This window comes from Dipodomys ordii, unplaced genomic scaffold (assembly GCF_000151885.1).
Source record: "Dipodomys ordii isolate 6190 unplaced genomic scaffold, Dord_2.0 Scaffold33, whole genome shotgun sequence".
NCBI classification, from domain to species: domain Eukaryota; kingdom Metazoa; phylum Chordata; class Mammalia; order Rodentia; family Heteromyidae; genus Dipodomys; species Dipodomys ordii.
The window spans coordinates 2510063-2523423 of record NW_012267249.1 but is presented as its reverse complement, the minus strand read 5'-3'; the positions used below and the strand labels follow the sequence as shown (position 1 = coordinate 2523423).

Genomic DNA, 13361 nt, shown 5'->3' with positions numbered 1-13361 from the left:
GGCTTTTTTCTTTTTGCTTATGTGGTGCTGAGGAATCGAACCCAGGGCCTCATGCATGCAAGGCAAGCGCTCTACCACTGAGCCACCTTCCCAGCCCCGCCTGTGAAACTCTTATCTCCAAATAATCACCAGAAAAGCAAAAGTGGTGCTGTGGCTCAAAGTGGAAGAGCACAGCCTTGAGTGGGAAAAGCTCAGTGAAAGCACCCAGGTCCTGAGTTCAAGCCCCATGACTAACACCACCACCAAAAAAGAAAAGTGTCACAGACTTTCGTGCCCAGGCTGGCTTTGAAATGCAATCTTCAGATCTCTGCCTCCTGAGTAGCTAAGATTACAGGTGTGAGCCACTGGCACCTAATCTTATTTATGTAGTTTTGGGGTTAACATTGTCTTTTCTATTGTAAACTCAAGGAAGACAAGAACCAAGGCCATCTATCATCCTATGTACTCCTACTGTTTGGCATATACTAGGCAGTTAAATATTACAGGTGAATCCAAATATGTGTATGTACGATGTATGTTATGCTGCACTGGGATTTGAACTCGGCCTACGTTCTTGCTTGGCTTTTTCACTCAAGGCTAGTGTGCTACTACTTGGGCTTGACATCTACTTCTGTAAAGCAAAAATGTTCTCTTTTATCCTTCAATACTGGAGTTTGAACCCAGAGCCTCATGCTGTACTTCAGACATATCCCCAATCCTTATTCTTCAGATTAAGATACCAGATTTTTACACACAGCTTGCACATGGACCATCCTATCTAAACCTGCTGGATAGCCAGGATTAAAGATGCATAACATCATGCCTCCATTGTTCTTTCAGATAGGGCCCTGCTTAATTTCTGCTTAAGCTGGTTTCTACCCTGATCCTCCTATTTCTGCCTTCTAAGTAGATGGGATTATAGATATGTGAGCCATTGTAATGAGGTAAAACTGTTCATTCTTTAGATGGCTCTTCTTCTATAGCTGTAATAAAATTTGGCATTTTGTGTAAAAGAACTATGCTAGCATACCTGTTAACCCAGGTAAGGAGGTTTATGATTTTTGAGTCCAACTTGGGCTATACAATGAAACCTATTTCAAAACAACACGTGCCACAAAGACACATGAACACCACCATTTTTTTTAGTGGCAGTTCCCACCAAATACATATTATAAATCTAAAAGCACAAGGTGCTTCAAAAATAATCCAGTAAAAAAGTTTTTGATTTTTTTGCATACCCAAACATTTTCAATAAGGAATCTATCACTACTGTCTACACAGGAATTTCAGCCCACCTTTAGTGGTATCACCCACCCAAGTCACTTCCACCAAGAAATCCCCCTATCATGAGGATTTACTGACAACCCCAACTTTGAAGTCTACAACAGGTTCTTCATTGCCTTTTAAACAAAATCTTTTTCTGATTGTTTTTGGGCTTCAGGGCCTGGACACTGACCCTAAGATTTTGTGCTCAAGGCTAGTGGCTCTACCACTTTGAGCCACAGCTCCACTTCTGGTTTCTGGTGGTTAATCCAAGTCTCATGGACTTTCCTGCCTAGGCTGGCTCTGCACTCCGATCCTCAGATCTGTTTCCTGAGTAGCTAGGATTATAGGCTTGGGCCACCAGTGCCCAGCTCAAAGTCTTAATTTAGAACACAGTTACAGGACACTAAGTACATGGTCCCTCTTTATCTTCTCATTCTTTTCTCCTTTCCCTCTATTGATTCCTCCAACTCCAGCTATACCAGTCTGGTCAAAGTTATCAATGCATGATGTTGTACCACAAACCTTTTGCACGATACAATTTCCTTTTTTTTTTTTTTTTTAAACCTGGCTCCTTCTGATACTCCAGATTTCAGTTTAAACATTTTCTCACAGAAGCATTCATTCTGCTTTTGTTGATCCTTGTCTTTAATCATCAGAGCATTTGGGGCATAACTTTTACTTATCTGTACTGTTCTGTTTAATGTGTCTTTGCTACTAGATTCTTGGGGAAACTTAACAAGGCTTTCAACACTCATCATCCACAGGCTAGCAGATGGTAGGTGCTTAGTAAATATTTGGCTTTAGATAACTTTCTTGGGACTTTTCCCCCTGAACTACATCTGCCAAATATTTGTAAGCTTGTTTTGCTGGTGCTGAGGATTGAACAAAGGGCCTCATGCATGTTAAGCAAATGCTCCCGCACTGAGCTATACCATCAGCCCCCTTAGCAAGTTTGTTTCTTGCCTCGCCTGGTTACCTTCCTTAAAGGGGTTCAAACCTCCAAATACAGTGTCATGCCTGCAGGTACAGAACAAGCATGACAGAACAGAGTAGGCTTTCTAGATCTTGATCAACACTACAGGCTATATGTCAGGGCGCATTAGTTTACTTTGTGGTGGGAAACAGAGCAACAATTTTCCGAGTTATACAAAGTAAGCAAGTTTGACTTTCCCAGTAAGAATAAACAAGTTGTGGTAAGAGAATCAAACGTTGGAGGCCAGTCTAGGTAACATATTGAAACCCTATCTCAAAACTACAGACCCTTCCCCACAAAGACAGTAGAGCCTTCACATCTGCAGGTACATCGTTGTGAGACTACTGTTGAGGAAAAACCATGAATGTCAGGTGCACGGACATCAAGCCTATATATAACCCTAGTTATGCAGAAGGCTGGTATCTAAGGATCCTGGTTTGAAATCAACCCAAGCATATGTATCTAAAAGATTCTGATCTCCAACACAACAGAGCTGGAAGTAGAGGTGTGTCTTAAACCAGAGTATAAGTCCCAGTACCAGCACAAAAACCAAAACCAGGATAGAGTTCAGGATATTGAGTTTAGTATGGCACTTCGGAAGTTTAATTTTTCCCATAAAGCTGCCTCACCTCCAGTAGCATCATACCACCTTTGAAAAAGTACAAATTTTTCAAAATTTAGTAATTTCTAAAAATTTATCATTTAATAAGCACACAGCTGGACACCAGTGGCTCATGCCTATAATGCTAGCTACTCAGAAGGCTGAGATCCAGAGGACCAAATTTTGAAGCCAGCCTGGATAGAAAAGTTCGTGAGGCTGGGAAGGTGGCTCAGTGGTAGAGCGCTTGCCTTGCATGCCTGAGGCCCTGGGTTCGATTCCTCAGCACCACATAAGCAGGAAAAAAAAGCCGGAAGTGGTGCTGTGGCTCAAGTGGTAGAGTGCTAGCCTTGAGCTGAAGAGCTGAGGGATAGCGCCCAGGCCCAGAGTGCAGGCCCACGACCGGATCCAAAAAAAAGAAAAAAAGAAAAGTTCGTGAGGTTTAATCTTCAAAATAACCAGTAAAAAGCTAGACTGGAGGCATGACTTAAGTGATGAAGTACCAGTGGGAGCAAGCTGAGCAGGCCAAGAGAGCACTCCAAGTACAAGCCCTGAGTTCAAATCTCAGTAAAGAAAAAAGAAAAAAAATATGCATATTAATTTTTGTTTAGGCACTATCAACTTTGTGGGAAGAATATTCTCACAAACTTATAAAGTAGGGGAAGATCAGATCACACATAATTTCTTCACATAAACTGCATACTGCCCAAGTGGGAATTAAACTTATTTTGTAATCTGGGTTGGGTATGTGGCTTAGTGATATAGTGTTTGCCTAGCATGCATGAAGCCCTGGCTTCAATTCCTCAGGACCATATAAACAGAAAAAGCTGTAAGTGGCACTATGGCTCAAGTGGTAGAGTACTAGCTTTGAGCAAAAGCTCAGGGACAGTGACCAGGCCCTGAATCCAAGCCCCAGGACTGGCCAAAAAAAAAAAAATCTCAGCAAGGCAAACTTCTGTAAAAAAGGGCATGTCATTGGCAAGCAAGTACAAAATTTCTTTTGATTAAAAAAATTATTTGAGGGGCTGGGAAGGTGGTTCAGTGGTAGAGTGCTTGCCTTGCATGCATGAAGTCCTGGGTTCAATTCCTCAGCACCACATAAGCAAAAAGAAAAAAGCCAGAAGGGGCCCTGTGGCTCAAGTGGTAGAGGACTAGCCTTGAGCTGAAGAGCTGAGGGACAGCGCCCAGGCCCAGAGTTCAGGCCCCACGACCGAACCTCCCCCAAAAATTATTTGACCACACTTGGTCAAAACCATGTGTAATAAACCAGCAAGGTGGGCTTACTACATATTCTTACTCCTGCCACTATAGGTATCATAGATATCCCTGAAACATAACACAAAGACCAACCTCACCTTAGCTTTAGAACTTCCCAAATACCTACTCCTCTTTTCTGTCTTTTTTTTGGGGGGGGCAGGGCTGGAGGATACATGGGAGGGTGGGCCATGGGATTTTAACTCTGGGCCTGAGCTTTGTCCCTCAGCTCCCCAAGCTCAAGGTGAGCACTCTACCACTTGAGCTACAGTGCCACTTCTGGTTTATTGGAGATAAAAAGTTTCATGGCCTTTCCTGCCTGGGCTGGCTTTGAACCTTGATCCTCAGATCTCAGCCTCTTGACTAGCTAGGATTACAGGCATAAACCACCAATGCCCAGCTCGTCTCCTTATATATCTGGGTTTCATCTCACTCCCTTCTGCCAAAACTCTCAGCACAACCTTACCAACAATGCCTCAACTACTTCAATAGTCTTATTCCCTATTTCATTTTTAGATTCATTCTAGACAATTCATACTAGACATTTCGAGTCATCTAAGTTGAGTGTTAGTATGCTTAACAATCAAAGGTTCTCAGTTGCTTATAGACTTAAGCCCAAATTCATTAGTTTTCATATGCTCATGGGCTCCTGTTTCTCTGTGTAAGTCTCATCCCTGTCAAATTATTTGTAGTTTCCTGAAAACATGCCTGAGTCTGCTCTGCCCTTCATGTTGTTTGGCATATCCTCTTCCTGTCTAACAGACCAACTTCTGTATTACCTTCTCTCTAGGAGCTCTCTTGAACAATAGGGCTAAAAATTCAGTTTTAGAATCCCCCCCCACACACACAAAATTTCAAGACCTTTGATCTGAATGGCTTGTTAACATAAAAATTACTGGAGTAAAGTGTGAACACACTCCAGAAAATACACATGCAATTCCAGTTTACATGTAGTATGAAAACTCCTTTTGATTAAACATAAAATGGGTGAAAAATTGTCATTTATTGAAACTCAACTCAAAAAATATAAGATGCTGTAGTGTACAATATATTACACAAAGCACCCCCAGGTGCACATTCAAGTCAAGTAAGAACTCTTTATCCCTTTCCCTAGCCCTCCCACCCTGGGACCTTAGTATCTGTTCCATATACAATCATGCACACTTATTTGAAAAAGGAAGCCCCAGTATATTTTGATGTATTAATTAGCACCAAACAAGAATACAGTTCCATTTTCTTTTTAATAAACAAACAAAAAAAAAACCCAATCAATAAACCAACTGGAGAGCTAATGGACTCAGCCAATACTGCTGACATAGATATTATACATTCATGTAAATACACAGCCTATTCTACCTAAACAAGTGTGGCTGGTTCTCAGCCTTTGTTCATGTTGGCAATTGTCCCCAGTGTTGGAGCAAGTCTGTTTCTAAAGCAAAACTGTTATTTAGGAACTCCCTACACAAAGCTCATCTGTCTTTTTTGTTGGAAACAAGTCTAAAATTGGTGCAGAAAACTTAGATCTTTCAAGGACAACCACTGGCCGAAGATAATGAAGCTGTTTTAAGGCAAGCTCTCCACAGTCTGTTAATGCTTTGTCCAACACAACCCTCAGGTTTTCTAAGGAAGGAACTGTTGCTGTTTCAGCTACTATTAAAGGTGGGATTGCAGTCAGGTTCTCATGAATTGCAGAGTCACTGGAAGAATGAGGTATGTCAACTTCAGGGTCATTTGCCACAATACTCCCTACTAAGTCATTACTGGGCTGTGAAGAATCACTCAATGTTAAGTGCTCTGAAGTCTCCCAATCATCAGAATCATCTTCTTTTTCTTCACTTTCCTGAATAAATTTCAGAAATGAAGATTCAAATCCCATAGGTTTATAAGTCTTCAAATCAAATGACCTAGATTGTGAAGGCTTCCTAAAATTCTCTTTTGGGACATGGGTTAAATTTTTTACAGTGTTTTCTTGAATCGAACTATGCTGCCCAGGTTCTTCTTTGATCCTTGGCAAAGGCAGCTGGAAACTTGTGAAGTAAGTCCCACTTTCAGTCCCACTGGGATTTGGTATGGAATTTTCTATTTTACAGGGTAGAGGCTGAACTATATTACATTGTTCCAAAGAAGTGGTTTCTGAACTATGGTTACATTTTAAAGTTCCCCGGTAGAGCAGTTTGTCTGCATCAAATACTGGATTTTCTGTACACTCTTTCTGAGCTCCATTCCTTTCACCTGGATGGCAAGAATCAGTGTTCTGGAGAGCTGCATTACTGCTACCAGGGGAATGGCCATGCTTTGTGTGCTCCAATTCACAGCTTGTATTTTCTTCTTTCTTTATACAGGGCTCTGCTTCAGAAAGAGGCTCCTCCTTAATTTTTGTACCATACTTAACACAAACAACAAGGTTTTCCATCTGTTGCTCTAAATAGTTACTACTCATCTGATGGGTACGTTTGTAATGCCTCACTATGCTGCTCTCCAATTTCACCACAGATAAGCATCCCTGAACCATGCAGGGGTACTGCGTGTGCTGAGAGTGCTCTACACACATATGGAGAGCTTCTGCTCTTGTTTTGAAAGTAATTGGAGCTTTCTTTTCCTTGATTAAGCCACATTTTTTAGTTTTAGCATTAAGTGACCTCCTTGTAGTCTGATGTTCATGCATCTGAGTGTGAGCTGTTTGATATACCTTTTCACTCCTTAGTAGCCTTTCATTTGCTACTTTCTGGCTTCTGAATAGATCATCGTAATAGTCCTTATGCCGGTAATAAACATGTTGTGAGTAATTACTGCGATGGGTGAAGATCTGGCCACAGCCATTAAGATCACAATGGATTTCATAATCTGAATGTATTTCTCCTTCAATATTATGTTGTTCCATCAGGTGGTGTTTCAACTTGCTGAAGGTATAAAAAACAGCAGGGCACTGAGGCTGGTTACATGAAAACCTTGCTGTAGACTCAGCTTCAGAAAGTATTTTAGGCTCTTCCATATGATCTAGGTTATGAGAGTCACTACAGTGTTTAGCAAGAGCTTTGGAACACAGGAAGCGTTTATTACATTCTTTATATTTGCAAGCAAATATCTTTTTACATTTTACAAGTTCCCTTTTGGTTCTTGCTTTGTCCTTCTCTAAACATAACTGTTCTTTGTTATACTGATGTACAGTTCTATAATGGCGAATCAAGCCTTTTAGATTGGTGAATGAGGAGTTGCAAGTTTTATGGATGCAATGGAATGGTTTATGGTATTTATTTAAAATATAGCACAGATTTCCTTTAGCAACAGTTCGCCTGCTACCTCGTCCCTCTCTTCCTTCTCCTTCTCTATGACTGCCTATTGGTGATGAAATATCAGATGTTTTGCTTTCTGTTTCTTCACAAGATGACTCCAAATCTGTTTCTGAACTGCATTCATTTTTAGAATGACACTGTGCCTTCTCAGAATTACTGCTGGGATCACCTCCAAGTTCTGCAGAACAATCATCTTTCAATATGTCTACTGAGCACGGCCCTTCATGATCACATTTTTCACTGTCTAACAGTTTGTGAGTTGCCCTGTCACTGCCAATTTGATGTTTATTTTTATAATGGATCCTAAGGTGCGTTTTTCGTGTAAATGACCTTTGGCAAATATGACATCGGAATGGGGAATACCGGTGCTGAAACATGGTTAACTGGAGGACTTTTTCTTTTGAATAATTATGCTTCTTAAGGTAATGCATTAACAAAGCTTCTCTAGTTACAAATTCGTATTTGCATCCTTGAAGCTCACAGAAAAAAGGCTTAGCTGCCAACTGTGCAAGGTACTGACTTGGCATATTTTCTTCTTGATTTTGAAAATTAAGGTCTGAGATAGTAGACGAAACTGACTGAAGAGACTTAGCACCACTGGATGGGTACCCCTGCAATGACCCTGAGAAAGATCCATGTGCTATTGAATTTTTCAAGCTTAAATGTTTCAAGCGTAACAGAAGTTCCAACATGGTATCCTCAGTACATGGCCTTTTAGAAGCACAAATAGAGGCCTCTGAAGAATAACCCTGATGTTCTCGTTTACATTTAGTATGAACATTCTGATCAAGACCTTCATCTGGGGAGTCACTGTTTGTATCTGAGCAGGGCTTAGGTTCTGTATCAAACTTGTCAGTTGTTTGATTACTCAAACAGGGAAAGAAGTCTTTTGTCTTTATCTTTTTGGGTTTGAAATGATATGGATGCACCTTCCGTAGATGTTTCTGCATTCCTCTTGCATTTTTGTATGTGGAGCCACAGCCATCAAAACCACAGGTAAATTTTGTTCCATCAAAACAAACTGCCATATTTGAACATTTTTCTTTTAAACTAGAAGACACAAAAACTTTCTCATGAGATAGTAATATATCTTGCATGGTTTCAGAGTGATCCAATGAGTCAATCAACTCTTCATTCATAGAAGCCGAAGAGCTATGACTTAACTGATCACTAGAATTACTGTCACTGTTTTCTTTCAGGTTTTCTGTAGCATCTACTTGTGAACCAGCTGGTCCTGCACAGAAAAGATCTTCAGGTAAATGTGATTTATTGATTTGGTCAAGTAGGTGGGGCTGATCAACACAATCTTGCTTTTCATCTATTGCAGGCTCAAGTTTCACTGATTTCTTCATGTCTCCACCTGAATTTTCAACATTATGCATCGAGAGGTGCTTCTGGTATTCAATTTTGGAATAATAGAACTTTTTACAGCCAAGAAAGTTACATGTGTAGGATGCATCCCTAAAGTGTTGTGCTTCATGGTGGTAGAGCTGTCCCAAATCACTGAAAACAATATTACAGCCGTTTAACTCACATTTATAACGAAGATCATCATGTTTTTGTTTATGATTAAGTAGTTCATTCACTGATCCAAACCTAGCATAGCAATCTATAGACACACACATATAAGGTTGGGGACCACAATGCACTTGTTCATGTTCTCGTAGATGAAAAGCAGACATGAAATGTCGCCGACAGTAAGTACACTTCTCTCTTCTATTTTTCATATCCAAGTAATGCTTGGCATTTTCATCATTATTTTGGTGTTCAGCTTTGAGATGCACACTTAAGTACTTAAATTGTTTAAACACACGGGAACAGTCTGTACCAGGACAGGGGTACAAATCTCGGTCTTGCAGGTGGCAATCTTCTAATTTGCTGAATGTGACATATTCATGAGACTCTCCTTTGGCTTCTTCACTCAGTGACTGGTTTTGTTCCAAGGTTGAAGAGGGGCTCTTGGGACAAATACTCTTTTGAGAACCTTTCAACAGTAATTTCTTTCTAGAGCGGTCCCTTCTGCTTGGTGGCATTTTAACATGCTCCATCACATGAGGAACAAATATTTCTTTTCTCTTAAACTTTCTAATGCAAACTGGACAGGTGTAAATTCCATCTTCCATATGCATTTTAGAGTGATGAAGAATTCTGGCTTCTATACATTCCCGTTTACACAATAAACAGAAAAACTTATATTGAAGCCACCTCTGGTATCTTTCTGAAGAACCAATGGGTTTTTTGTCTCTTTTCTCCTTATGTTGATCTGTCAGATCTCTTCTTCTATATTGTTTGTCTTCTTTACCTTCATCATAGTCACTGAAAAATGACTCCAAAACATCTGTGTCATTAATAGACATTTCAAATCCACTTAAATCATCATCAGAATCTGAGGCTTCTTGACCTAGAAGTTGGTGGCAGTGTCGTTTTAAAGTTTTCCAGTCCCAAAATTCAGGGTCAAAAGGCCAGTGGGCTTTTAAAGCTAGTAAGAGTTCACACCGGAGAGAATTTGGAACTGGTGCATTTTCTTCATCAAATTTTTGATCTGGTTGCAAATACAGTTCTTCCAACATATTAAAGCCATCCAAACTGGGTTCAATTAAGAATTCTGTAAGCTGACAGGCTCTTCTAACTTCTAAATCTTCCGGTAAAAGACAGGAAATTGTTTTACAAACTGATGCTTTCATTTCTTCATCTTCACTTGATCTGAGCTGAAGAGCTCTGACACATAGTAAAATTGATACGCCAAGGCCAGCATCTTGTGCCTGTGAGGGAAAAAAAAGCAATTTTTGTATATACAGAGATTATATTAATGCCCATCAATAAGGTATTTTAGCTTCAAACTTCTTGGAGCATACCTATCAACCCAACACTCCAGAAGATAAAGCAAGATTGAAAGTTTGAGGCAAGCCTAGGTCACATAGTTAAGATTCTGTCTCAACTTCAACCAAGACAAAAAAAAAAAAAAAAAGCATAAGCAAATAGAATTACTGAACTTTTCTTCATGTAAGTTACATTTAGATCCTACTTCTCTAAACATGAAAGACTGGATTAGATACAAGTTAAACAACAACACTGGATCCATCTATCTATCTGTCTGTCTGTCCTTCCATCCATCCATCCATCCATCCATCCATCCATCCATACATACATACATACATACATACATACATACATACATACTAAAGATCAAACTTAGGGATTTATGCATGATAGGCAGCTGTTCTACCACTAAACTGTATCTCCTTAGAATTAGTGTTTTAGAGAGAGGGTCTCACTATTTAGCTCTAGTTGAATTGAATTTACAATCTTACCACTGCCTCCCAAATGATGAGATTACAGGAGTGTGCCCATTCAGAACACCTGTTTCCTCATTAATTATATCACCTATAATAAGGAACATATCTCCTAGTGTCTCTTAGAGCTTTGTGGCCACATGTATGTGTGCAGAAAGTAAAAAAGTGTATCATAGTGTAGTTTTACCCACACAGGTTCCTTCTTGTTATATGGAATAGAAATATTTATCTAAGATTGGAATAGTTAGGTGGTAGAATATGGGATAGAAGAGAAGCGCTGATAAAAGGAACTTAGGTTTCTGACATAGGGAGCCAATAAAGCAACTGGGCCTATTTCCTTAGTTCAAGCCCCAGTATTTGCACATGCATACACAGGCGCACACATGCATATACCCACACTCACACACTAATCAAGCCAAGCGCTAGAAGCTATTTAGGAAGCTCCAGTCTGAGGATGAAGGTTCTGAGTTAGCCAAGGAAGACAAATCTGAGGGGCTCTTATCTCTAACAAAAAGTTGGAACTTAGCCAGGTGCCAATGGCTCATGTCTATAATTCTAGCTACTAAGGAGACAGATCTGAGGATAATGGTTCAAAGCTAGCAGGGGCAAGGAAAGTAAGACTCTTATCTCCAATTAACCATCAGAAAACTGAAGTGGTACTGTGATAGAGTGCTTGCCTTGAGCTGAAGAGCTGAGGGACAGTGCAGAGTTCAAGCCCCATGATCGATAAAATAAAAAAAGTTGGAACTGGAGGTATGACTCAAGTAGCAGAGCACCAACTATGAATGAAAAGCTAAGCCAAGTGAGAATACAAAACCCTGAATTCAAATCCCAGTACTAGTACAAAAAAACAAACAAAAACAAATTATCAGACTGGCACCAGTGAGCCACATCTAGCTACTTGGGAGGATGAGACTGGGAGAACTGCAGTTCATAGCTGAGATAGAAAAATTTTCAACCCATAGCTGGGCTTGTGGTATGCACTTGTTATTCTAAACTACATGGGAAGTTGAGACAGGGAGGGTCAAGATTCCAGGCAAGCAAAGGCAAAACATCCTCAAGATTCCATCTCCATGGAGGGAAGACAAACACTACATATGGTGGTATATGTTATCCCAAGACTACAAAATACATAAATTAGGCAAATCATAGTATAGGTATATGTCTGAGTAAGAAGCAAAACCTTATTCTATAAGTACTGAGTGAAAAATATGCTGAAGGTATGTCTCAGCCGTAGAGTACCAGCCCAGCAAGCCCTGAATTCAAACACTAGCACCATCAAAAAAAGAAAAAGAAATGGAAATGCAGTTCAAGTGTTAGGGTACTAGCCTTGAGTGAAAAAGCGAAGGGACCACACCTAAACCACAGGTTCAAGTCCCAGTATTAACACATACACACTACTAAAAAAAGGGAATAAGAAAAAAGGAGCCAGGCACTGGAGGCTCACATCTGTAATCCTAGCTACTCAGCAGGTGAAAGCTGAGTTGCCTGGGCAGGCAACTCTTTTCTCCAAATAACCAGAAATGGAGCTTTTAAAAGCTTAAGTGGTGGAGCGCTAGTCTTAAGTGAAAAAGCTAAATGATAGTGCCCAGGCTCTGAGTTCAAGACCCAGCATACACACACACACACACGGAACAAATTATCATCTAACTTATTTGAACAAAAGTATGTTTTTGGTGATTTTTCCCCCACCTCTCTCCTTCCTATCTTCAATGGATAAGACTAAATATATTTCAAATAAATTAAAGAATATGGAAAGTTACATTGGGAAGGGAGAGTACAGTACCAAAGATGAAAGCAAAACAAAAATAAAACTGTCTGTAAGAAACAGCTAGATAAGGCCACTTCCATATTTTATTAAACTCCAAATTTTTCCTCATCTAAGAGGAATTGCCTAACAATTTAGCACCTCACTTGTCTTCTGTCTTGTACAATCAACACAGAAAGCATGAATTACTCACTTCAGTTTGTATAACTCTAATCAAGCAAAACAAATGCTGCTGTGTTTTAGCTATGACACCAAACTGACGACAGCGTTCCAAAAACGTATCTAAAGAAGCATCAATTCTTCTTTGCAGCTTACTCCAAAAGAGAGTCAGTTCCCTATAAAGAAAAATAAGATTATGTCAAAATATTTAAATCAAGTGATATTTGCTGCTCCATTCCTAGCAATCTCATATTTTGGTTAATGAAAGCTACCCAACACTAGTGACAATAAGAACTAGATGAAAAGCTATGTATAATCAGTAAGGCTTCCTTCTTAAACTAGTAACTTTGTTACAAAACCTCCCAGAAAATTCTAATTTTTTTCTTCTTTGTGTTTAGAGGTAAATAAAAGCAAGACAATTGTATTTCCTTTATGGTGTTTAGGATCTACCTTATTCTAAAAGGTGTTATACATTACAGTAGCAATTAATTATAACGACTAAATTATACTGACCTACTGGGCAAGAATCATTAGATATCAGTGTACTACCAAGAACATCTACTCAGCTAATAAAATTTTAGTAGCACACTTCTATACGCTGATCTAATGGAACCCTTCTTGGTCTGATGCTATATAGGAATATATTTTATTTTATTTATTTATTTATTTTTTGGGTCCGGTCCTGGGGCCTGAACTCTGGGCCTGGGCGCTGTCCCTCAGCTCTTCAGCTCAAGGCTAGCACTCCACCACTTGAGCCACAGCGCCACTTCCGGCTTTT

At 39.8% G+C, this 13361-nt stretch overlaps 1 protein-coding gene across 2 annotated transcripts in view; it reads right to left on the bottom strand.

Annotated features, from left to right (window-relative positions):
* Positions 1 to 5054: 5054 nt before the first annotated feature.
* Rlf (rearranged L-myc fusion) overlaps positions 5055 to 13361 on the bottom strand; it is a 67985-nt gene continuing 59678 nt past the window's right edge. For both annotated transcript variants that reach the window (XM_013016966.1, XM_013016967.1), the window contains 2 exons: positions 12618 to 12759; positions 5055 to 10125 (listed from right to left, as the gene is read on the bottom strand). In XM_013016966.1, the coding sequence (XP_012872420.1) occupies positions 5518 to 10125; positions 12618 to 12759 (4750 nt within the window). In that variant the 3' untranslated portion in view covers positions 5055 to 5517. The remainder of the gene's footprint in view (positions 10126 to 12617; positions 12760 to 13361) is intronic.